The sequence below is a fragment of the Magnusiomyces paraingens genome, assembly GCF_902498895.1.
Source record: "Magnusiomyces paraingens strain CBS 517.90 genome assembly, contig: contig1, whole genome shotgun sequence".
Taxonomy (NCBI): domain Eukaryota; kingdom Fungi; phylum Ascomycota; class Dipodascomycetes; order Dipodascales; family Dipodascaceae; genus Magnusiomyces; species Magnusiomyces paraingens.
The window spans coordinates 44,020-65,752 of record NW_022474067.1 but is presented as its reverse complement, the minus strand read 5'-3'; the positions used below and the strand labels follow the sequence as shown (position 1 = coordinate 65,752).

The 21,733-nt window shown below is 37.5% G+C and overlaps 11 protein-coding genes across 11 annotated transcripts; 6 read left to right on the top strand and 5 right to left on the bottom strand.

Annotated features, from left to right (window-relative positions):
• Positions 1 to 67: 67 nt before the first annotated feature.
• On the bottom strand, positions 68 to 1,551 carry SAPINGB_P000029 (uncharacterized protein; the record flags this gene model as incomplete). Its single annotated transcript, XM_031994754.1, has 2 exons — positions 68 to 1,444; positions 1,516 to 1,551. The coding sequence occupies 2 exons, from the start codon at positions 1,549 to 1,551 to the stop codon at positions 68 to 70; spliced, it is 1,413 nt and encodes a 470-aa protein (XP_031850645.1).
• Positions 1,552 to 3,256: 1,705 nt separating this feature from the next.
• SAPINGB_P000028 (uncharacterized protein) lies at positions 3,257 to 4,642 on the top strand (the record flags this gene model as incomplete). Its single annotated transcript, XM_031994753.1, has 1 exon — positions 3,257 to 4,642. One exon carries the CDS (start codon positions 3,257 to 3,259, stop codon positions 4,640 to 4,642), a length of 1,386 nt encoding a protein of 461 aa, XP_031850644.1.
• Positions 4,643 to 4,774: 132 nt separating this feature from the next.
• Positions 4,775 to 6,001, bottom strand: SAPINGB_P000027 (uncharacterized protein; the record flags this gene model as incomplete). The annotated part of the gene is made up of 1 exon (XM_031994752.1): positions 4,775 to 6,001. The coding sequence occupies one exon, from the start codon at positions 5,999 to 6,001 to the stop codon at positions 4,775 to 4,777; it is 1,227 nt and encodes a 408-aa protein (XP_031850643.1).
• A 242-nt stretch (positions 6,002 to 6,243) lies between these two features.
• On the top strand, positions 6,244 to 7,095 carry SAPINGB_P000026 (uncharacterized protein; the record flags this gene model as incomplete). The annotated part of the gene is made up of 3 exons (XM_031994751.1): positions 6,244 to 6,363; positions 6,521 to 6,611; positions 6,662 to 7,095. The coding sequence occupies 3 exons, from the start codon at positions 6,244 to 6,246 to the stop codon at positions 7,093 to 7,095; spliced, it is 645 nt and encodes a 214-aa protein (XP_031850642.1).
• A 123-nt stretch (positions 7,096 to 7,218) lies between these two features.
• Positions 7,219 to 7,709, bottom strand: SAPINGB_P000025 (uncharacterized protein; the record flags this gene model as incomplete). Its single annotated transcript, XM_031994750.1, has 4 exons — positions 7,219 to 7,250; positions 7,304 to 7,467; positions 7,571 to 7,586; positions 7,682 to 7,709. 4 exons carry the CDS (start codon positions 7,707 to 7,709, stop codon positions 7,219 to 7,221), a joined length of 240 nt encoding a protein of 79 aa, XP_031850641.1.
• Positions 7,710 to 8,112: 403 nt separating this feature from the next.
• SAPINGB_P000024 (uncharacterized protein) lies at positions 8,113 to 10,303 on the top strand (the record flags this gene model as incomplete). The annotated part of the gene is made up of 2 exons (XM_031994749.1): positions 8,113 to 8,125; positions 8,193 to 10,303. 2 exons carry the CDS (start codon positions 8,113 to 8,115, stop codon positions 10,301 to 10,303), a joined length of 2,124 nt encoding a protein of 707 aa, XP_031850640.1.
• Positions 10,304 to 10,431: 128 nt separating this feature from the next.
• SAPINGB_P000023 (uncharacterized protein) lies at positions 10,432 to 12,967 on the bottom strand (the record flags this gene model as incomplete). Its single annotated transcript, XM_031994748.1, has 2 exons — positions 10,432 to 12,332; positions 12,388 to 12,967. The coding sequence occupies 2 exons, from the start codon at positions 12,965 to 12,967 to the stop codon at positions 10,432 to 10,434; spliced, it is 2,481 nt and encodes an 826-aa protein (XP_031850639.1).
• A 247-nt stretch (positions 12,968 to 13,214) lies between these two features.
• SAPINGB_P000022 (uncharacterized protein) lies at positions 13,215 to 13,896 on the top strand (the record flags this gene model as incomplete). The annotated part of the gene is made up of 2 exons (XM_031994747.1): positions 13,215 to 13,481; positions 13,534 to 13,896. The coding sequence occupies 2 exons, from the start codon at positions 13,215 to 13,217 to the stop codon at positions 13,894 to 13,896; spliced, it is 630 nt and encodes a 209-aa protein (XP_031850638.1).
• A 92-nt stretch (positions 13,897 to 13,988) lies between these two features.
• SAPINGB_P000021 (uncharacterized protein) lies at positions 13,989 to 15,067 on the bottom strand (the record flags this gene model as incomplete). The annotated part of the gene is made up of 2 exons (XM_031994746.1): positions 13,989 to 14,897; positions 14,945 to 15,067. The coding sequence occupies 2 exons, from the start codon at positions 15,065 to 15,067 to the stop codon at positions 13,989 to 13,991; spliced, it is 1,032 nt and encodes a 343-aa protein (XP_031850637.1).
• A 493-nt stretch (positions 15,068 to 15,560) lies between these two features.
• On the top strand, positions 15,561 to 16,400 carry SAPINGB_P000020 (uncharacterized protein; the record flags this gene model as incomplete). The annotated part of the gene is made up of 3 exons (XM_031994745.1): positions 15,561 to 15,767; positions 15,831 to 15,874; positions 15,941 to 16,400. 3 exons carry the CDS (start codon positions 15,561 to 15,563, stop codon positions 16,398 to 16,400), a joined length of 711 nt encoding a protein of 236 aa, XP_031850636.1.
• An 816-nt stretch (positions 16,401 to 17,216) lies between these two features.
• On the top strand, positions 17,217 to 20,548 carry SAPINGB_P000019 (uncharacterized protein; the record flags this gene model as incomplete). The annotated part of the gene is made up of 2 exons (XM_031994744.1): positions 17,217 to 20,117; positions 20,543 to 20,548. The coding sequence occupies 2 exons, from the start codon at positions 17,217 to 17,219 to the stop codon at positions 20,546 to 20,548; spliced, it is 2,907 nt and encodes a 968-aa protein (XP_031850635.1).
• Between the last annotated feature and the right edge of the window lie 1,185 nt (positions 20,549 to 21,733).

Genomic DNA, 21,733 nt, shown 5'->3' with positions numbered 1-21,733 from the left:
AATTAAATGATTGGGTAATTTTTTTAATTTTTTTTTTATAAAAGTGTTCCTTTTATTGACCTCCCAATTAAACGGGAAGAGGGAACTGCTTGGCCCACTGGGAAATCTCATCTCTAAGACCATCCAAAGTCTCGTTGCCCTTGGCAATAACGGCCTTGAAATCCTTGAGCTTGTTGGCCTCCTTGGGGAGAGACTTCTGGACATCAATGGCAATGTTGATGGCACGGTCAATGTACTCAACAACACGCTTGAAGTCTTCCTCACCAAGACCACGGGTGGTCATGGCAGGAGCACCGATTCTGACACCGCCAGGAACAAGGGCAGACTTGTCACCAGGGATGGAGTTCTTGTTGAGGGCAATGTTGATAGCCTCGCAGACAGCCTCGACACGAGCACCGTCAATGCCCTTGTCACGGAGAGAAACGAGGACCATGTGGGAGTCGGTACCGTTGGAGACAAGGTTGTAGCCGAGCTCCTTGAACTTCTCCTCGAGGGACTTGGCGTTCTTGAGGACCTGCTTCTGGTACTCAACAAACTCAGGAGTCTGAGCCTGCTTGAGGGCAACAGCAAGAGCGGTGATGGTGTGGTTGTGGGGGCCACCCTGGTGGCCGGGGAAGACAGAGAAGTTGATGGGGTTCTCAAGGTCGTAGAGGATAGGCTCGCCAGTCTTGGGGTTGACAGAGCGGACGCCCTTTCTGAAGAAGATCATGGCACCACGAGGACCACGGAGAGACTTGTGGGTGGTGGTGGTGACAATGTCAGCGTACTCAAAGGGAGAGGGGATGACACCAGCGGCAATGAGACCAGAGATGTGGGCCATGTCGACAACGAGGTAAGCACCAACCTTGTCAGCGATTTCGCGCATGCGCTTGTAGTCAATGAGACGGCAGTAAGCAGAGGTACCGGCGACGAGGACCTTGGGTCTGTAAAGAATGGCGGTCTTCTCGAGCATGTCGTAGTCAATGATGCCAGTCTCAAGGTTAACACGGTAGGGCATGGTCTCAAAGTAAGTGGAGACAGCAGAAATCTTTCTGGTGTCAGTTTGGTAACCGTGAGAAAGATGGCCACCGTGGGGGAGGTCGAGACCCATGAGACGCTCATGGGGCTTCATGATGGCCTGGTAGACCTGGAGGTTGGCAGGAGAGCCGGAGAGGGTCTGGACATTGACACCCCACTTCTCGTGGTCGAGGTGGAAGGCATCGAGAGCGCGCTGTTGGCACAATCGCTCAATGCGGTCAATGTGCTGGTTACCACCGTAGTATCTAGCGCCAGGGTAGCCCTCAGAGTACTTGTTGCACATGGGTGATCCAAGGGCATCAAAGACAGCCTTGGAGGTGAAGTTCTCAGAAGCAATGAGGACGATACTCTCCTTTTGGCGTTGAATTTCGTCCTTCATGATGGAGGCGACTTCGGGGTCAAAAGACTCGAGTCTGTCTTGGAGGAGCTGTGATAGGATGTTAGCATATGGAAAAGATGTGAAAATCGAAATGGATTAACAAATGAAAAAGGACTTACAGCCTTGTGGGATTCTGAAAGAGCGTAGGTAGCCATTTTTTTTTTTTTTTGAGGGATGGGATTGTTTGATTGGAATGGAAGGTTGAGAAAAGAACTTTCTTGAAGAAAGAGGAAGGGAAGGGAAGGGAAAGAAAGGAAGGAAGGAAAAGGGTGTGTATATATAAAATAAAAAAAAAAATAATAATAATAAAAAAATTTTTTTTTTTTTGGAGGTCTTTGTTGGGTGGTTGTGAACTGACTGACTGACTGACTGACTGACTGACTGACTGACTGACTGACTGACTGACTGATTGATTAATTAATTAAATTGACTGGATGGGCTTTGAGGCCTGAAAATTTTTTTCTGTGGTTGCTGCTGAGATTCGCCTCATTCTGTGGCTTTTATAACATGTGCCAAAGACAGATTGTAACATAGGTGTAATATGTTGTAACATATTATGTAAGATTTAAATATTCATTATTGTTTTATATTTTATGTCTTATGTCTTATATGTTATATATTAAGTGTTATATATTTAGTATTATATTTTAAGTGATATTTGTTTAAATTTTTTATATTACAATTTTAATATTTATATGTAACTTATTTGTAATTTATTTATTTCATAATTAAATTAAAAAAATTTAAAATTTAAAAATATTTTCTTTTTTCTTTTTTCTTTTTTCTTTTTTCTTTTTTCTTTTTTCTTTCTATTTCAAGTTTATTATATCTTTTTTGAAATATTTTAGCCGCCAGAGCCGCACACATTTTCAGCCAGATTGCCATGACCCCTCACTCTTGTTTTTTTTTTTTTTTTTTGGTTTTAAATTTTTCATCTAATTATGTAATATTTAGCAAGTATACTTGATTTGGGTATAGTGTGAGGCTCACGTAATACATTTCTTTACAATTTCATTTTCCTTTAAGTCCCCCCCCCACTTTTCTTCGAGAATTTTTCACACACACACTCACACATATTATATATTAATAAAAATATAAAACAAAAAAAAATTAAAAAAAAAAAAAAACTCGTGAGCCGCACATGCCATCGGATAAACTCAATCGTTTTGTTTGTGACAGATTTCTTTTCATGTGTGCAAAAATAAAAAAAAAATAAAAATTTGAAAAGTTTCAACCCCCTCAGAAAAAACATAAAAAAAAAAAATTGTATAAAATGGATTTCCCCTCTTACAAAATTTAGTATAGTAAATGATTTCAATCCCATACATTTGCAACATGATTGTTAACACGTCGCATTTTTTTTCTCTCTCTTGCCTACTACAAAAAAAAAAAAAAAGAGGAGGTATTTTAACTGGATTGTTTGTTGAGTCATATTTATTTTATAAAAAAAGAGTTTCTTCTTTTTCCAGCTATAAATAGCGAGACTTTGGGCATTTTTTTTATTCTTCTTCTTACCTTTTTTCTTCTTTTTTTTAAAAATCAGTAATTCAGAAACCTTCAAAAGTAAAGGAAAAACCCTTTTGAAAGCCTTGGAACTTTTTTTTTTTTTTTAATTAATCTTAACTCGGACCTCAACAGTCTAACCCTCAATTTAACTCGGGTCTACTACTCCCCCTCCCCCCTTTGCCCCTTCTTTCAACGGAAATTACTAATACTCGGGCCCCTCTTCCCCTTTACTCCCACACAATTTTACTCGGACCTACTTCCTCTTTTGTCTAATCCTTTTACACGGTTTTATTTACCCTTACCCTTTCCTTCTTCCACTCTTTTCTACACTCACACAAACACTCACACTCACACATGCTTAGAAACATGACTAACCCATTACGTAACACTGCTACTGCACGGCTCTCGGCTCTTGCCAACCAACTGGTACCCACCTCTCAGCCAATCGTGGCGTCAAACACTCTCTCATATCAGCCTGCTACCTTCCCTACTAACTCTTCCTTCTCACATCCCCCCCAAAGATACCAACAACACAATCAACAACAACATCCTTCAAGATCTTACTCAACAATGTCTCAAGCTAATCAGGCCGCTCACCCTCTCACCATGATCCCTGGACCCATCGAATTCGACGATGAGGTCCTGGCCGCCATGAGCCACCCAGCTGTCCCCCACACTTCCCCTACCTTCATTAAGATCTTCCAGGAATCCCTCCAGCTCCTCCGCAAGCTCTTCTTCTCTACCGACCCCAATGCCCAGCCCTTCATTCTTGCTGGCTCAGGAACAATTGGCTGGGACGTTGTCGGCGCTAACCTCATTGAGGCTGGTGACGCAGCTCTCGTCCTCAATACTGGCTACTTCTCCGACTCGTTTGCCGACGCCCTCGAGGTCTACGGCGCTAAAGTCGACAACCTCAAGGGACCCCAGATCGGCTCTAAACCCTCTCTCGAGCAAATTGAGGCTGCCCTCAAGGCCAAGACATACAAAATTATCACAATCACCCACGTCGATACCTCCACTGGTGTTCTCTCTGATGTTGAGGCCATCTCTAAGCTCGTCAAGTCCGTCTCTCCTCAAACTCTTGTCGTTGTTGACGGTGTCTGCTCCGTTGCCGTCGAACCCATTAAGTTTGACGACTGGAAAGTCGATTTTGTCCTCACTGGCTCCCAAAAAGGTCTCGCCACCCCCTCCGGTCTTTCTGTTCTCTTTGCCTCTGCTCAAGCCCTTGATGTTGTCAAGAATAGAAAGTCTCCCTCCGGCTCTTACTTTGCCTCTATCCCTAGATGGCTCCCCATTATGCAGGCCTATGAGTCTGGAAAGGGCGCTTACTTTGCCACACCTGCTGTTCAAAACGTTTACGCTCTTCTCGCCTCTCTCAGACAGTTTGCCACCTCTTCCGAGCAACTCGAGGAGAGATTTGCCAAACATGCAGCAACTTCTGACTATGTCAAGGACACTCTGGCAAAGGCTGGCCTTAAGACGGTCTCTGTTGACAGAGAATCGTCTGCTCACGGTATGACTGCTGTCTACCTCCCTGAGGGCATCTCCAATGCCGATCTCCTCCCCCTTGTTCTTAAGAAGAATGTCGCCCTTGCCGGTGGCATCCACAAGGAAATCGTTTCAAAGTACTTTAGAGTTGGCCACATGGGTATCTCCGCAACCACCCCATCTCTTGGTCACATTGACACTGCCCTCAATGCCATTCTCGAGGCTCTTAAGGAACTTGGCTACACCTACTAATGACTCTTCTTTTTTTAATGTATAAAAGATAAAAAAAAATTTTCTTTGCTTTGTAATGATTTTGATTTGTTAATAAATAAAAAAAAAACATATTTATATTTATTTATTTATTTATTTATGTCTCTGCCGGTCTTACTTTCTCCCCTTTTTTCCCCGTGGGGGTTGGGTTTGTCTCCGATTTTCAATTTCCCGCTGGATCCGCTCAAACTCCTCTTCACTGGGTTCCTCAAATATTTCCTGTCTAACCCTTTTATTCTTGCCTCCATAGCGCGCCTCCAACCCATTCACTAAACTAACCATTCTCTTGCCCTGTTTTTGAGAAATCAATGCCTTCAATGAGGCCATTCCGTCATCACCTTTATCCTTATTCCGCAACCCCAGCTTAACCGCCAAAGCTTCGGCTTCCTTGGCTTCCCGCTTGCGGTTCAGCTTCTTTGATAAAGGTGGACTAGATCTGGAGTTCTTTGTAGACTTGGACTGGGATTTGGACTTGGGTGTAGAATCTTCTCCCTCTTCTTCCTGTTCTTCATCTTCTTCATCTTCTTCATCTTCTTCATCTTCTTCATCTTCTTCATCTTCTTCATCTTCTTCATCTTCTTCATCTTCTTCATCTTCTTCATCTTCTTCATCTTCTTCATCTTCTTCATCTTCTTCATCTTCTTCATCTTCTTCATCTTCTCCATCTTCTTCATCTTCATCTTCTTCATCTTCTTCATCTTCATCTTCATCCTTATCTTCATCCCCATTAAACAACTCTTCCCGCACCTTCTCCCAGTCTCCAAACGCCTTGAACCTCTTCAACTTTCCTTCCTCAATTGCTTCCTCCACAATCTTCGCAAGCCGCACAAAATCTTCATCTGTGTCATCCCGCGTGTGCAAAATCTCTTCATAGACCTTACTCATATCCCCCCGGTGTCTCTTGTATGCCGTTTCCAAGTCCTTGTACTCCTCCTGTGATCTGTACACCTCCCGGTCCTTCTCAATTGCATCTGCACTGACCGCCTCTAAACCTCCCTTCCATAACTCTTCAAGAAACTCTCGTAAACTAACACCTCCATCTTCCCCTTCGTCTAAAGGGACATCCTCCAAAGATCCTGTTCGATCATACCGAGCTTTCCGCCCAACATCCCCTAACACTCCGTATGCAAATGCAACCCGCTGAAACATGTTGTGGAACTGCTGTCGATCCGAATCGCTTTTCGCGCGATCTGGGTGAACCCGTAGCGCAAGCTTACGGTACGCCTTCTTGACTTGCTCAGGGGTCACATCCTTTTTGGATATCGTAGTCAAGTCAATCTCCAGAACCTCATAAGGGTCTATATCCTGAAACAACGAAATATCTTGTGGAAATTCAGACATGGTATCAAAATAGTAATGAGTTTTTTTTTTGGTAAATTTGTTCAAGTAAACATTTGTTTGTTTACTTTTATTTAATTCAGACACCTGCAAATATAGTTCTCAGGGCAAGGGTTTGTCTGCCATTCAATACTGTTCAGTTACTTCCCAATGAGTATCAAATAAAAACTTTTTCAAGTCCAATTTTTTTTTTCTTTCCCTTTCACATTGCACCTTTATAAATTATCAAATCAACACCAGAAATCATGGTATACTACTTCAAATCAGAAGGTGTCTCAGAAGACGTCAATTTCCCAGTCAGTCTTTTCATGGGAAAACATAAGGAAGAAAATGAAGATCTTATAAAATGGGGTCTGCCCACTGATGTTTGGTAAGTAGTATTATGGGCTAAAAATCAATATTAATGATTGTATCGTATATTTATATAAATAAAATTCAATCCGTAACTAACACTTCTAATAAGGGTTTGTAAACTCTTTTCAAAAAAAATACCACATGAAAAGGTCTAACATTCTGCTGTAGTTCCACGTAGATAATCTCTCATCAGCTCACGTCTACCTACGATTACCCGAAGAATGGACCTGGGACAATATTCCTCAAGAAATCCTTATCGGTAAGTTTACTATTACAAGATACAAGATCCACATCCTAACAAAAAGAAAGACTGTGCCCAACTCACCAAAGCAAACTCCATCCAAGGAAACAAACAGGATAACATCACTGTAATCTACACTCCCTGGTCCAATCTCCATAAAACAAATGGTATGGTTACTGGTCAGGTCGGCTTTAAAAAGGCAAACCTCGTCAAAAAAGTACACATCCCAGTTAGAGTCAACGCCATTGTCAACCGTCTTAATAAAACTAAAGTCGAGTCATTCCCTGACCTTCAAAAGGAACGCTTAGAATATGACAAGGAGCAAAAGCGCCTTGAAATTGAAAACAGACAAAAACGTGCAAAGGAAGAAAAGCGAGTTGAACGCGAGAGAAAACAGCTTAAATACCAAAAAGACCATGCTTATGACGACCTCTTTTCCGAAGAAAGTATCCGCCATAGTAATAACCAAGATAACGAAAATGCAGAGGACGACTTTTGGTAATATAATTTTTTTCATCTTGTGAATAGTTAATTCTAAGGTATTTTTGATTTTACATAAAGTATCATTAAGTTGGATAGGCTATCTTCTTTGGTATCAGTTTATTTTTATATCAGAAAGATACATTTAGTCGAGCTTGGCAGGGAAATTGCCCTTTTCTAAATAAAAGTTAGTGACCAGCAAGATTTAAAAAGCAATCATTTATACATACCTCTCTGTTCATCCCACTTTTCAATCCAAAGAGTAGGGCAAAGAGAGTTAAAGGTGCGGTAGAAAATCTTGCAAGGAGCAAAGTCCTCACCCTTAGCGTTGACACACTTGTGGTAGTCAACGTACGATTGCCAGCAGTGCTTGGTCTGGTTCTGGTAAGGGTAGCTAAAGCATTGTTAGAAGAAAAAAAAAATAATAAGGGTCATTGTTGTTTAAAGCATTTTCGTCATTCTGGGTACAAGGTGGGAAATAAGGGGTGGTCACGTACCGAGGATCGAATCCAACTAGATAAATGTTTGTTAGCCAATCAATTCATTTATTATTAAAACATAACTTTTCAGGCAGTTAAATAGCTCAAAAAAGTACACATTTAGCATACCAGTCTTCAAGGGAGATTCTTCAGACATTTTTGATTGTTGCAGTGAAGTTAAAAAAGGGTGGGGATGGGGTTAAAAAAAGTTGTTGAGGGTTATCTAAAAAGATATACAAGAAGAAGGAGAAGGAAAAGGTTTTCTAGTCAGGAAAAAGGTCTTAAATTTTTCGTTGGCTAAGAAAAAATCACCAGTTTTTTCGGGCTTTACAAGAAAAAAAAGTTGGGTGTTACGGATTGACTTGGGAATCCACTTATTGGTCCAAATATATTAGTAATGATTAGGCGGTACTTATGTAATTTTTATTTTTTTTTACCATCTTTGGGGAAAAAAAATTTAATCAGTATCAAAAAAAAAAAAAAATTATATATATCTATATTATTAAAACCCTAAAATAAACCATCAATCAAACTTTGAGATAAATCTCTTGTAGATCAAAATGAAGAGAAAGTGTAAGGACCATTGTTGTTAATGTATTTTAAATGAAACTAATTGTATATCTTTGCTCTTAATCTTTAGCGGCTTTCCAGGCTTTAAATAAAGTCAAAAAAAGATCAGAATCATTAGATCTTTCTCAAACTGACAAGTCTGATGATGAAATCGCCAGCCAGCAAAATGCAAACCGAGACTCTTCAATTGAAAACGAAAGCATAGAAGATTCTGAATCACAGCACACCTATGAATCCTTGGAATTGTCGGACAGCGATAGCTCAAACAATGAAGACGAATCCATACCTTTAAAATCCACCATCCAGATATCCAACTTTACACCAACTAAATCAAACATCAACTATACAGGCTCCTCCATCGTCGCCGGCTTGAGACTAGGCGAATCCTTAGTTTTCCAAGGCCAGTACATGCTAACTGTCCAAATGGGATGCGTTTCTATTTATGGTGCAACCTTACATGTCGGCAGTAAACGATACAAAGTATCTGCATCAGCTGCAACCGCTCTTCCTAGAATAACGGCGCTTTCGCCAAAGAAAAAGTACCTTGGAAAAGTTATTGAGACCCCGGAAAATAGCTTTTTAACCCAGCCACCTGAAGAAATCTCCACAATTATTCTCATCGAATCTCTTCACACTGGTCTCGAACAAATACCTTATATCTTGCCCAAATTTCAAAACCTATGGGGGCCCCAATTATCTTCAAACCCTTCGGAAATGTTTAGATCCTTTCATCCTATATACAATGGACCTCCTTCAACCAAAACCGTCGAATCTTATGAATCTTGGAGGGCAACCGCAAACGAAATCATTTCAGACTTTAAATCTTCTTCTTATCCTACAGTTGTCTTTGTCACTGGCCCTAAAAATTCTGGCAAGTCAACTTTTTGCCGATACTTGCTAAACTATACATTATCTAATGTGGGTAAAAACTCGGTTCACTTTCTAGATTGTGATCCAGGCCAATCAGAATACTCTCCACCTGGTACTGTATACCTGTCAACCCCACAAAACTTTAACTTCTCTTCACCTTTTGCACATCCCAACTTTGAAGATGTCATTGAGTCCTTTTCTTTAGGATATAATTCTCCAAAAGACGTTCCTCTTTTATATTCAGCATGTTTCCAAGCTCTTTTTTCTATCTACAAGTCTTCCCAATCCGACAATGCTTCTTCCATCTTGATTGTCAATACTCCTGGTTGGACAAAGGGCCTAGGTCTGGAGCTTCTGGTTGACATGATGAAAATAAGTCAATTCACACATGCAATTTTTCTTGGTGCTGATGATATTGAAACACTCCATGACTTTAATAATAGAGTGTTGTCAATTATAGATGGAGACGATCAATACCAAAAAATTTATACCCCAGAATCATTTCTTCAAGTATCATCAACAAAGTCTTCGGTTCACCATAGCACTAGACAATATACCGCATCAGATATGCGGACTCTTCAGTCCCTGTGTTACTTCTTTTATAATTTTCAAACACATTCATTTGATTTTGAAAAGTCATTCTCTCAACTACCCTTTTTTTCCGTGCCTATTCTTTCTCCACCTCACTTTGCTGAAATCATTGAGAAAAATGTAAATGTCACCTCTTCTGGAAATAATGAAGAAATTGAAGAAATTGAAGAAATCGAGATTTCAGATAAACCAATTTATGCTCCTAAGGAACTGCTATCACTTTACCAATCTAATGCCGATTCCAAGTTCATAGCTTCTCTTATTCCAAACTCAAAAATACAACATAAAGAAGTTCGACAAAGCGCAAAAATCTCTGCTTTTGGAATAATGGCTGCCGAAGGACTCAACCCAACTGACGTTTCTTTATGTTTAGAAGGGACTGTTCTTTCGATTCTTGTTGTTAAAGAATATGTCTTTTCGCAACTATCGCATTCTCTTATCCCTGCCCCGGTAGTTTCGAAAAATGGTAAAACCACATACCTCCCTTGGATTCCTCCTAACCATATTGCAACCTTCCTAAGTCCGTCTATAACTCGGTGTTTGGGACTGGCAGTCATTCGCAGCATAAATCCGGCTTCCAATTCAGTGGTTCTGCAAAGCCCTATTGACCCTAAGCATATCGACGACCTGGAACATACTAATGAAAAAATTGTGTTATTACGCGGCCGACTAGATATGCCAGCTTATGCACAATTAGATTTGTCAAGTCATTCAAATTGATCCCTAACCATTTTTTCCCCTAAATTTTTTATAGAGCATTGTTGTTGGCAATATTTTAAACAAAACGTTATCATGGATACATTTAATAAATAAATCTATTTAAATATTGAAGGTTTGACAAAAACCAATTACTCTCTACCTCCAAGTCGTTGTTGTAACAATCTATACTTTTCACGCTCCAAATCGGAAACACTAGGCTTGACTTTTCTAAAAGCCTCATTAAAATCTTCATTGCAAATAACCACATTTTCAGGGGTTCCCGGTAAAGATTGCTGCTTGTTACGACTTTTCAAGTGTTTTTTAAGAGCATATACCGCTGCTTCTCGTGTTAAGGCTGAAAGATCTGCACCACTAAAATTTCTGCACCTTTCATCATGAGCAATCGATGCAATATCAACTTCAGGGGAAAGCGGTGAAGACCTTGTAACTGTTTTTAAAATCGCCACTCTTTCCTCAGGAGATGGAAGTTCAACCATGAGCTGTTTATCCAAACGTCCAGGTCTAAGCATAGCCGAATCAATCATATCTGGGCGGTTTGTTGCTGCAACAACAAATATGCCTTGTCTATCACCAACTCCATCCAGCTCCGTCAAAAGAGTGTTAACCACTCTTGATGAAACCTCGGAGTTGGTGTCATCTCTATGTGGTACTAAAGCATCCAACTCATCGAAAAATATTATGCAAGGCACAGATGCTCTAGCACGAGTAAACACTTGTCGGACAGCCCTTTCAGATTCACCGACATATTTGTTTAATAGCTCAGGACCTCGAACAGAAATGAAATTTGCTTGAGACTCATTTGCCACAGCCTTGGCAAGAAGTGTTTTACCACATCCTGGTGGTCCCCAAAGTAATACTCCTGAAGGTGCGTTCACTCCGACTGACTTGTATAAATCAGGATTTCGAATAGGTTCGACAATAGCATATTCCAGCTCTTCACGAATACTCTCCAGCGCGCCAACATCGTCCCAGTTGACATCTGGAACCGTGGCAAACCCTTCACGTTTAGAAGATGGTTGAATTGTGGGTAAAGCGGTTTCAAAATCTTGAAAGGTTATTGCTAACGGCGCCAATTCATTCTCATCTAATGGATCCGGATGTGCAGCTAAAAAGCTCTCGATGATAGAAGCTGGGTTTTCCTTTAGACTCTCCTCTATCAATTTTTCGGAAAGAGAAGGTTTTTCACTAGTTTCAGTTTCATTAATGTCATTCATCTGAACATCTTCACTTTCCTCATTCTTTTCTTCAGTCGTATCTGGGGCATTTCGGTTTACTGAATTCAATGATTCCTTTAATATAACACCAAAAATTCTCTTTATTGCTGCAACACCAGCAGACGAAACTAGGCCCTGTAAATCGGCTCCTACAAAGCCTGGAGTTAATTTTGAGAGCTTCTTATAATCAAAATTTCCCTCAAGTCTAAGCTTCGAACATATCTTTTGAAGAATTTTTTCACGAGCGTCTTCATCGGGAACACTCATGCATATTTCACGATCAAATCTACCTCCTCGTCTCAATGCAGGATCTATCGAATCCGGTCTATTAGTTGCACCGATAATAACGACAGGACGACCTCCGGTTTTCTCTAGTGAAACGTCGTCCATGCAAGTAAGAAGCTGAGCCACAATTCGGCGTTCCATTTCACGTTGTGCGCTATCGCGCTTCGGTGTAATTGCATCTATTTCGTCTAAAAACAAAATACAAGGAGCTAAGGTTTTGGCTTCTTCAAAAATCTCCCTGAGTTTCTTTTCTGACTCTCCTGACATTCCGGAAACGATAGAAGGTGCCGATATGGCAATAAAAGGTATCCCTAATTCGTTTGCAATAGCATTTGCTAAAACAGTTTTTCCACATCCTGGAGGGCCATGAAGAAGAACTCCACGAGGAGTGTCGGTTCCAATGTGTTGATAAATTTCAGGATGACTTAAAGGCATACCAATTAATTCCAAAACATCCTGAATAATTTTGTCTATTCCTCCAAGATCTTTCAATTTGATTTTCATTTGAGAAGCTCGCTCTGGTTTATCTCCTAAAATAATTTGTTATTATTTAATTCATGATTGGAAAAAAAAAACTATTCCTACCTTTTTGCTTTTTTGTAGGGGTTTCTCGTGAGTCTTTGCTTGTTCTTTTCTTGCCATTCTTTTTGGTCGTTTCATCAACTGTTTTCGTACCATCCGAGTCTGATTGGTTTACAACGGTGGGAACTTTCCAAAGGCTTACAACACCCTTATTCATCTCGTTGGTATCTTGGATCGGCATTAAATTATTTACATTCACCCCTTCTGTGTCGCTTTCATCATGAATTCCCGTGTTTCCCCAGAACTCAAGCTGGTCTTTATAAATAATATCATAAGCTCGTTCCAAATGTTTTTTTATGACAACATTCTTAATCCGTAGTAATTTCTTTGCTTTGATCTGACAAATTCCTATAGCTTCTCTGTCATTAAGTTTAAGCTCGTTTAGATATGGAATAAGGTTAACTAAGCGACCAGGTTCAGTTGAACTGATTTCTTCTTCATTGATCTCGTCTTTGTGCTCTTTAATATAATCGTTTAGAGACTGTTCTTGAAGATATGATACTATAGCCGTAAATGCAAGATCTTCGTCTGTAGGCTTTTTTTTATTTTGAAATTTTAATAGTAAATTGTCTTCTGTATTCATTGCGCGTTGTTTGATCAGACTGGAGAGAAATGTGAAAAAAAAAAAAAAATTTTTTTAAGCCGTACTAACTTGTTACAATTGTTCAATATTGATAGTAATGAATGACTTTGTTAACAAATTAAAAATGAACCCTAACCTTTGGTGTCGTTACAACTCTCATCCAGAAATATGTATTTCACGCCAAAGATACAATAACCTTTTTTTTTGACTGTGGGGGTTTCTAAGATTTTACATATAGATTGGTGAAATGGGTAACTCAAGTTCTTCCGGAAAGTCTACTAAACCTCTGGTCACTAAACAAGATGAGGCAATTTTGCAAATGAAAATACAAAGAGATAATATAAAAAAATACCAACGACGAATTCGAACTGTACTAGATAGAGAAAGAGAAATCGCAAAAGAATGCCTGGCTAAGGGCGATAAGAATCGTGCGTTGTTAGCTCTTCGAAAAAAAAAGTATCAAGAGCAGCTTTTAATACAAACTGATAAGCATTTAGAGACCTTAGAAGATTTGGTAAGTTAAATTTATGTCATATTTATTCCTATAGCTAATTCTTTTTATTCAGACTCAAAATATCGAGTTTGCCAAAATACAAAAAGACATAGTTTTTGGATTAGAACAAGGAAATAAGGTTCTAAAGGAGATCAATAAAGAAATGACAATCGAACGAGTTGAAAAAATTATGGACGACAGTGCGGAAGGTATTGCTTATCAAAAAGAAATATCAGAAATGCTTGCCCAGAACATTAGTAATGATGATGAGATAGCGGTACAAGAGGAGTTAGAGGCTTTGGAAAAAGAAGAAATTGAAAAGAGTTTACCAATAATGCCCAAGGTTCCTAGTACTAAATTGAATGAAGCTCCAAGTTCTCACCAAAATGAAGAAGAGAGTTACGAAGATACCGGGAAACAGCCTATTTTAGCTTGATAAGATAGATTATATACAAATTAAATATTTAATGAGGTCAAAAAAAAAAGGGGGGAGGGTAATGAAGGGAAATTATGTTGATAAAACATGAATTATAAAGAAAGCCAATCCAAAAACTCGGGTGTGAAATACGAAATCAAAAGATTGGCGCCAGCTCTTAAAGAGCCATAAGCAGCTTCAAATGCAATAGTTTTCAGGTCAACGATTCCTTTTTCAGCAGCAGCGTGAAGCATAGCAAACTCTCCACTAACTTGATAAGTTGCAATAGGGTAATCTCTGCAAATATTAGCAGCATCAGAAACAATATCAAGATAAAATGTAGAGGGCTTGACAATGATTGCATCAGCCCCTTCTTCCAAATCACGTCTTAAAGCACGTCTTGCAAGTCCTCTTCCACCAGGAGGAAGCTGGTATGCTTTTCGGTCGCCTTGGGACGGACATGAACCGGCAGCTTCTCTAAAAGGACCATAAAGATTTCCAGAAAACTTGGCAGAATATGACATAATCATGGTTCTGTGTGCGAGATCGGCATCCAATAAACCTTGTTTAATATCCCTAATACGACCATCAATCATATCAGATGGGGCAACTGCATGAGCCCCCGCTTTTGCATAATTTACGGCAACAGCAGCTAGTCGTCTTACTGATTCTTCACGTTTAATCGATCCATCATCACGAAGAATTCCGCAATGTCCATGAGAAGTGTATTCGCATAAGCAAACATCACACATAATAAACAAATCCGGGAAATTCTTTCTGAGAGTTTTAATACCTTGGATGACAGGGCCTTCTGGGTCGTCCGCTGGAGTTCCAAGTTCATCCTTAACACCTTCTTTGAGTGGCACACCAAACAAAATAACAGCTCTCAAGCCCTTGTCAACAAGAGTTTGAACAAAAGGAACAAGCTTATTCACACCCCATCTTTTTTGATTAGGAAGGGAGTTGATAGCATCTTCTGCGTCGGGATCATCAGTGATAAATAAAGGATAAATGAACATGTTCTACAAAGTGGTTAGAAAGATTGTTGGTCAAATTCAAACAATATTACCTTAGTTAGTTGGCGTTCGTTTTGCCACTCACGAGCCAAAGGATGGTTGTAACCACCGGAAAGAAGTGAAGGGATAGCAGTGGGAAGCCCGTTAGAATATTGTGCTGTGTGTTCTGATGACATTTTTATAATTTCTTCTTAACTTTAAAGAGGGTGAAAGTAAAAGTGAAGATGAAAAGATTAAGTTAATAACAAAATTAACAAAAAAAATCTTGAATAAACAAAAAAAAAATTAAGTGTTGGTACCATTAGGTACTAAAGTGAAAAACGAAAACAATAGCCTATCAAAAACAAAGAAAAACGAGGGGTTTTAAAAGTTTTTTTCTATCACATGGCTGAAAATTTCAGAATTTTAAATTACAGAAATGGGGAATTTCAAATTCTTATGCTGAATAAGCATCTAATAAGCATTTAATTAGATACAACAATTATATATATATTATTTGTAATACAGCAACTTTGATGATACCGGGTAACTATTTTTTCAGGTCTTAATTATTATTGCCAATTAGTTGTCATAACCTAAACTCAGTATTTATTCTAGTAGCAATAATAATTGGCAACATCAAGGAATCAATCTCTTTTTATTCTTCAAGTACTTTTACTGTGTAAAAAAATGAACTGCCAAAACGAACATCACTCCCACAGCCACGGCAGAGATTCACATGACGATAGTGATCATATCGCTCCTCCAGACACATACGAATCACAATCTCTATACAATCATATATATCACGATCATATTAGAGTTCTTAATGAATCACAACAGGATTCCGGAAAAAGTATTTTTAAACCTTGGGAAAAACGTTTAGATGTAACATCAGTAAGTATTATTTCATTATTATTGATTTTGATTTTTTAACATAATTTTGAATTTTTCTGAAAGATTCTTGAAAGCGATGTGGATGAAGAATTGTTAATATTTATTCCGTATGTATTTTTCATTAGTTTTTTAATGATTTGACTTTGCTTATTAAAAATATTTTGAGAAAATAGGTTCACTGGATTAGTAAAACTTCATTCAATTCTTATCCGAACTACAGCAGATGGCCATTCGCCAAAAACAATAAAGTTGTTTAAAAGTCGTGATGATTTAGATTTTTCTTCGGCTAGTGAAACTAAACCTTTGGCTGTTTTAACTCACCCAGAGGGGTTTGGTGTTGATGAAAACATTCCAAGCTTGGATATTAATACTTCTTCGAACTTAGATGAAGAAGGAATTGCAGAATATGCAGTTAGTAGAGCAGCATTTTCAAATATCACAAGTCTTACTATGTATATAAGTGAAAACTATGGAGAAGATACTACTAAAATCCTTTATATTGGGCTTCGTGGAGAATGGACACAGATGTCAAAGAATCCAGTGATAACTATTTACGAAGCTGCTGCAAACCCAAAGGACCATAAAAATTTGGTTCCCGACACGAATCACGGATACCAAGCGAACCAGGGATAAAAGTAATTAAATCTTGTCTTGGGCATGAAATTTTTCGATTAAAAATCTATTTTTTAAAATTAAACTTATGCGCAAAAATACGGGAATAATTTCCATCATATGTTACGGTACCGATTTGCACTTTCCGGATTCGAAAACAGATTATTCTTTACTTAGAACTTCCATAAACCCTTGGATTGAGATTTTTCGCCCTGAAACGGTTTCCTTAGTGTATTCAAACTGGAATATGGTATTATTTAATAACATATATCATAACATTTTTTTCTCTATTAAATGTAAAGCCTTTTATCTTTTTACCATCTGTTTATTATTCAAACAATTTCCTTTACACTTCGGTCGACTATTATCTCGTTATTCAGAAATTTGACAAGTGTTTCAATTAACTTGAATTGATACTTTTATCAATTAATAGACATGATATTATTGCTCATGATTTGCATTTGTGCAGTTGCCACAACAGTGCAAGCTAACCAATCATCTGAAAAAAGATATGTTTCTTTTAACTTAGAAAAACAATACTATCGTCCCAATGAGCACCCACGATTGTCAAAGAGAACAGCCAATCTTTTTGATCAACCTTTGATAAATAGGCTTTATTATTATACTATAAAATTTTCTCTTGGAACTCCACCACAACATTTCAACTTACAGATTGATACAGGATCCAGTGATATTTGGGTGTCAAGCATTTTAAATCCATATTGTAAAGAGGTGATTTCTAATTCAACCATAAAGCAGTCTCTTAAAATATCATGTGGAGAGCAGGGTCTTTTTGATTCAAATAGGTCTTTGACCTATAGATCAAAGGTTGATAATATGGTTTTAAGATACGGGGATAACTCATATGCTGCTGGTGAATTTGGTTCTGACATACTTCGAATAGATAATAGTAATATGAAAATAATAGACATGGAATTCATTAAAGCTTATGAAGCAAATACGCTTGGCGTATTTGGAATAGGTATGCCAGGGCTTGAAGTTAGCGCTCACAAGCCAGATAATCCATTTGAATACAAAAATTTCCCCATAAGACTTCAGGAAGCAGGATTTATTGATTCCATTGCTTATTCAATGTGGCTTAACACTCCAACTGCAACAAGCGGAATGGTTGTTTTTGGAGGTGTTGATATGAAAAAGTTTATTCCACCTTTGATAACCATCGATTTAGTTCCTACATTTAAAAACAAAATTTTGGAATTCACTGTTCCAGCTTCAATAATTAACTACTTTGAAGCACCTTGTACTACTCCATTTGTTTTAAATGAAGATCCCATTGTCGTCTTAGTAGATGTTGGTTCTACTTCTTCATACCTTCCTATTAACGTGGTTACAGGATTATCAATAAAACTTAACATGACTCAAGATGACGACGGTGATTATGTTCGCCCATGTAACTATACCGGTGACGACAACAAATTTATTACCATTCGACTTGCTAATTTTGATTTGAATATCCCTGTGACACATTTAATTTTGCCGAAAGCCTCGCTTGATGGTGTTCCTGTACTTTTTGACAATGGAGACCCGGTTTGTTATCTTGGTGTTTACGCTACTGATGATCCGAAATTCTGCAGTTTAGGCGACAATGTTTTACGTTCCGCCTATCTGGTCTTTGATCTTGACAATAAACGATTAGCGGTTGCTCAAACTAAAACGGATAGTTTGGAAAGCAATATTTTGGCGATTCGGCCAGGAATAAATGGTATTCCTGGATCTATTGATGCTTATAGTGCACCGACTCCACCTGACATTTGTAAAAATTACACTTATGGAAATAATTCCGTCTCTGTCTCCGGTTTCTCAATATCTTTACCAACGACAACTATTGCAACAAATTTGAGCACGAAACCATTACCATTCATGTCATCTAATATCACCAGTGTTTTATCTAAACAGACGAATGCAACTTCTAGGTTAATACCTTCTACTCTTTTTAGTACTTTTAAACAAACTACAAATATTTCTTTTTTCACTTCAAATTTGATCAGTCAAACAGTTATTTCAAATCTTACTTACACAACTTTTTCAACTGACGGAAAAATATCCCCCTTTACTACAATAGATGATTCATCCCTACATACTCATAATGAATCATTGGCCAACTCTCAATACAAAACAGATGATTTATTGTTTAGTACACCATATTTGACTCTTAATAATCACACAATATCTTTTCCTTCTTCAGTTTCTACGTTAAGCACAAGTATAGTCCATACACATACATATATTTCTTCATTCCCATTAAATCAATCGCATTCTACTGGAGAAATGCCAATTTTACCGATTTCATCAACCCCATCCCTTATTGGTGGCCACACAAAGTATGGGACTATCACTTCATCAAGAAATTTTGTGTTAATGTCCAGTGATTTACCTTTTAGTTCTATTTCAAATACCAGTACTTATGATTCTTCTTTTGTGATGAGTGAATCCGTTACCACTGCGCATTCTTTTATTTCTGCTACAAGTTTTGCTTTTTCCAAATTGTCTTCATCCACAGAAAAATCCAAAACAATGAATCAAACTAAGTCATTTGATCAAAACTTAATTGAGCCCCATACCAGACATGAGACGGTTGTATCCATAAAACCACCAAGTGTTACCGACTTACCGTCAAAGTTTGGTAATAATACAATAAAATCCCTAAGTTCAACAACTATGTTCCATCTTTCAACCATTGATAGTGGAGGCAAGGGATCTATAAGATCAACAAGCAGTATTGACTCATCAATAAATTTTGGCAGTAAAACATTTGGATCCACTAGCTTAACTAGAAATACAAATTTTAACAAAGGCTTTAGCACAAGTAAATTGAATTCTATCAATTCGATTAGTGATTTAAATCCATTAATCAGCATAAATAGCGAAACATTTGTTCATACCACTTTGACAAGTAATACTCCTTCATCGACTACTGGTACAAAAAAGTTGGGTTATCCAAGCTCAACGGTCACTCCAATTGGCTCAAAAACTTTCAAAATTACACAAAAAGACAACTTTATTTCAGTTTTAAGTACAAACATTAATTTAATTTCAACAGAAATTAATTTACAGATATCTTCAGTTTTTTTTTCATTTAGGTCAAAACAAGATCTTGTACCAGAAACTGATATTTTTGGTGGTCTAGTTTCCATTACAAAAAATACTATAACAAGTGAAAATCAGATTTCATCAGACATTGAAACAACTAAGAACTTTAAAACGGAAGCTAGAAATACTTTTTCAATTAATGAGATCAATGGGCCCCTTGAAACTTTGTTTTCTAATAATGATCAAAGTTCAAATGTTGAAAGTATAACCTACATGACATTATCCACCCCAACTCCGTCTAAATCATTTGAAACTAGATACCCATTAACAGAAGAAATAGTGTCTAATCAAAAAACAGAAAAGGACAGAGGTCAAACAGAGACTTATTTTGGCAGTTATAATGACAATGTATTGTCTCATATTAAACCGTCCAGTATATTCTCCAATGTTCATACTTATATCTCTACGTCATCTCAATCATTTACCGGGGATTCTGCATCTCAAAACCCTGTACCTTTTAGTGTTTATATTCCAGCTATACATGACACTTCAGATTTTTCAAGTCCTAGTTTTTTTTCACACTGTTGCTACAATTCTCAAACAAAACAATCAAATGATCTCCCTAACCAAATAAGTCTCGTTACTACTGTTGTGGAGATTCATAATAGTTTGGATGATTCATATCCTGTAGGTTTTTTCTCAACTCCAGGAACTATACCTACTTTACATTTTTCTGGTATAACTCCGACCCCTTCACTTACATCTGGAATGGATTTATATCCGAAAACTTCTACTATTTTAAAAAATGAAGCCCAAATTACATCAAATAAACATGGTTATGGTATTTCTAAACAGTCTTTAATCCATGAAACTAACAATTATCAAACACCCATTTTTTCAACATTTTGTGAAAACTGTAATGGTAATATAAAAAATGATACAAGTATATTTACTAAACCAACCCATTGGGCTAATTCCAATACATCTTTGTTTCTACAAGTCAATCGGACTCAATCCTTATTACAACTCACATCTAAGTTGAGCGCACATCTCCAATCTATATCCTCAAAAAACTATCCCAATTTTCCACAAAAAACATATTTACCTAACAGTTTTGAAGTGAACTCGTTAAATAACTTTGCTCATCAAGTTAATTCGGCAAGTTCTCTAATGTTATCAAAGATTTTAATTTTATTAACTTCTATGGTTTGGTTTCTGATAAATACTCTATAATTTAAATAAATTTAATAAATAAATAATTTATAGTTTTCTATTAAATAATAAAAACATCTTCCATATTAAATGTGCTCTTGCTTCTAATTTTTTTTCCATAAAAAAAGAAGCAAATTGGCATTGGGATATATATTACACAAAGAAGAGCCAACAATGTAGATGCCCACTGAATACCTAAATTTTGATACATTTGCAAACCAAAAAGTGGGAAAACTGCAGCAATTGTCGATCTTACAACTCCATTACATGCCATAGCTGATGCTGAAAACGGATGCCAGGATCTTATTGTATATGAAAATATACCATTCATTGCAACCATACTCCCCCACATAACAATTCCTCCTCCGAATATAGGACCAATCCAATGCAGAAAAGGTTTAGATGACCAGCCAAAAATAAATAATCCAACAGGTGTTACTATTGAACCAATTATTGTTTGAACCAGTTGAAATTCGGGCTCGTTTATTCCATTAGATTTTTTAGTTAATCGTTTAACAATACTATCATTCAAAAATGAAAAAGGTATGCAAGCCAAGCATCCAACTATGATTCCAATGAATGCTAATCCAGTCTGGCTAGGTGTAAATAAGTAAACTGTTTTAAAAACATACGGATATGAAACGAAAAACCCATAAAGAAGAGAAAGTAACAAGCCACAGTAAATGCAAAGCATTAGAAGCATTGGGATTTTAATCAACATAAGAGTAGGTCTTTTTACAGACATTACAATGGTTCTAATGGAGAATTTAATATTTGAATGTTCAATCGGTGCATAATACTTATCATTATCTTTAGCTTTGCGTATGCGCTCAGCTTTCAGACGTAGTAAAATAGGAGGATAAGTTTCAGGTACAACGAAAATTATGAACAACAAAATAACAGCAGAATATATCGTCATAACATGAAAAGTCCATCGCCAAGAATCTGGATCCGATATATATTGGTTAATAAATCCGCTAATTAAAGGACCTATACCTGCTCCTAAAAATGGCGTAATAGTATACATGAAAACTGGGAACGATATTTCATCATGACTAAAAAGATCTGAAACACTACCAGCAGAAACTCCC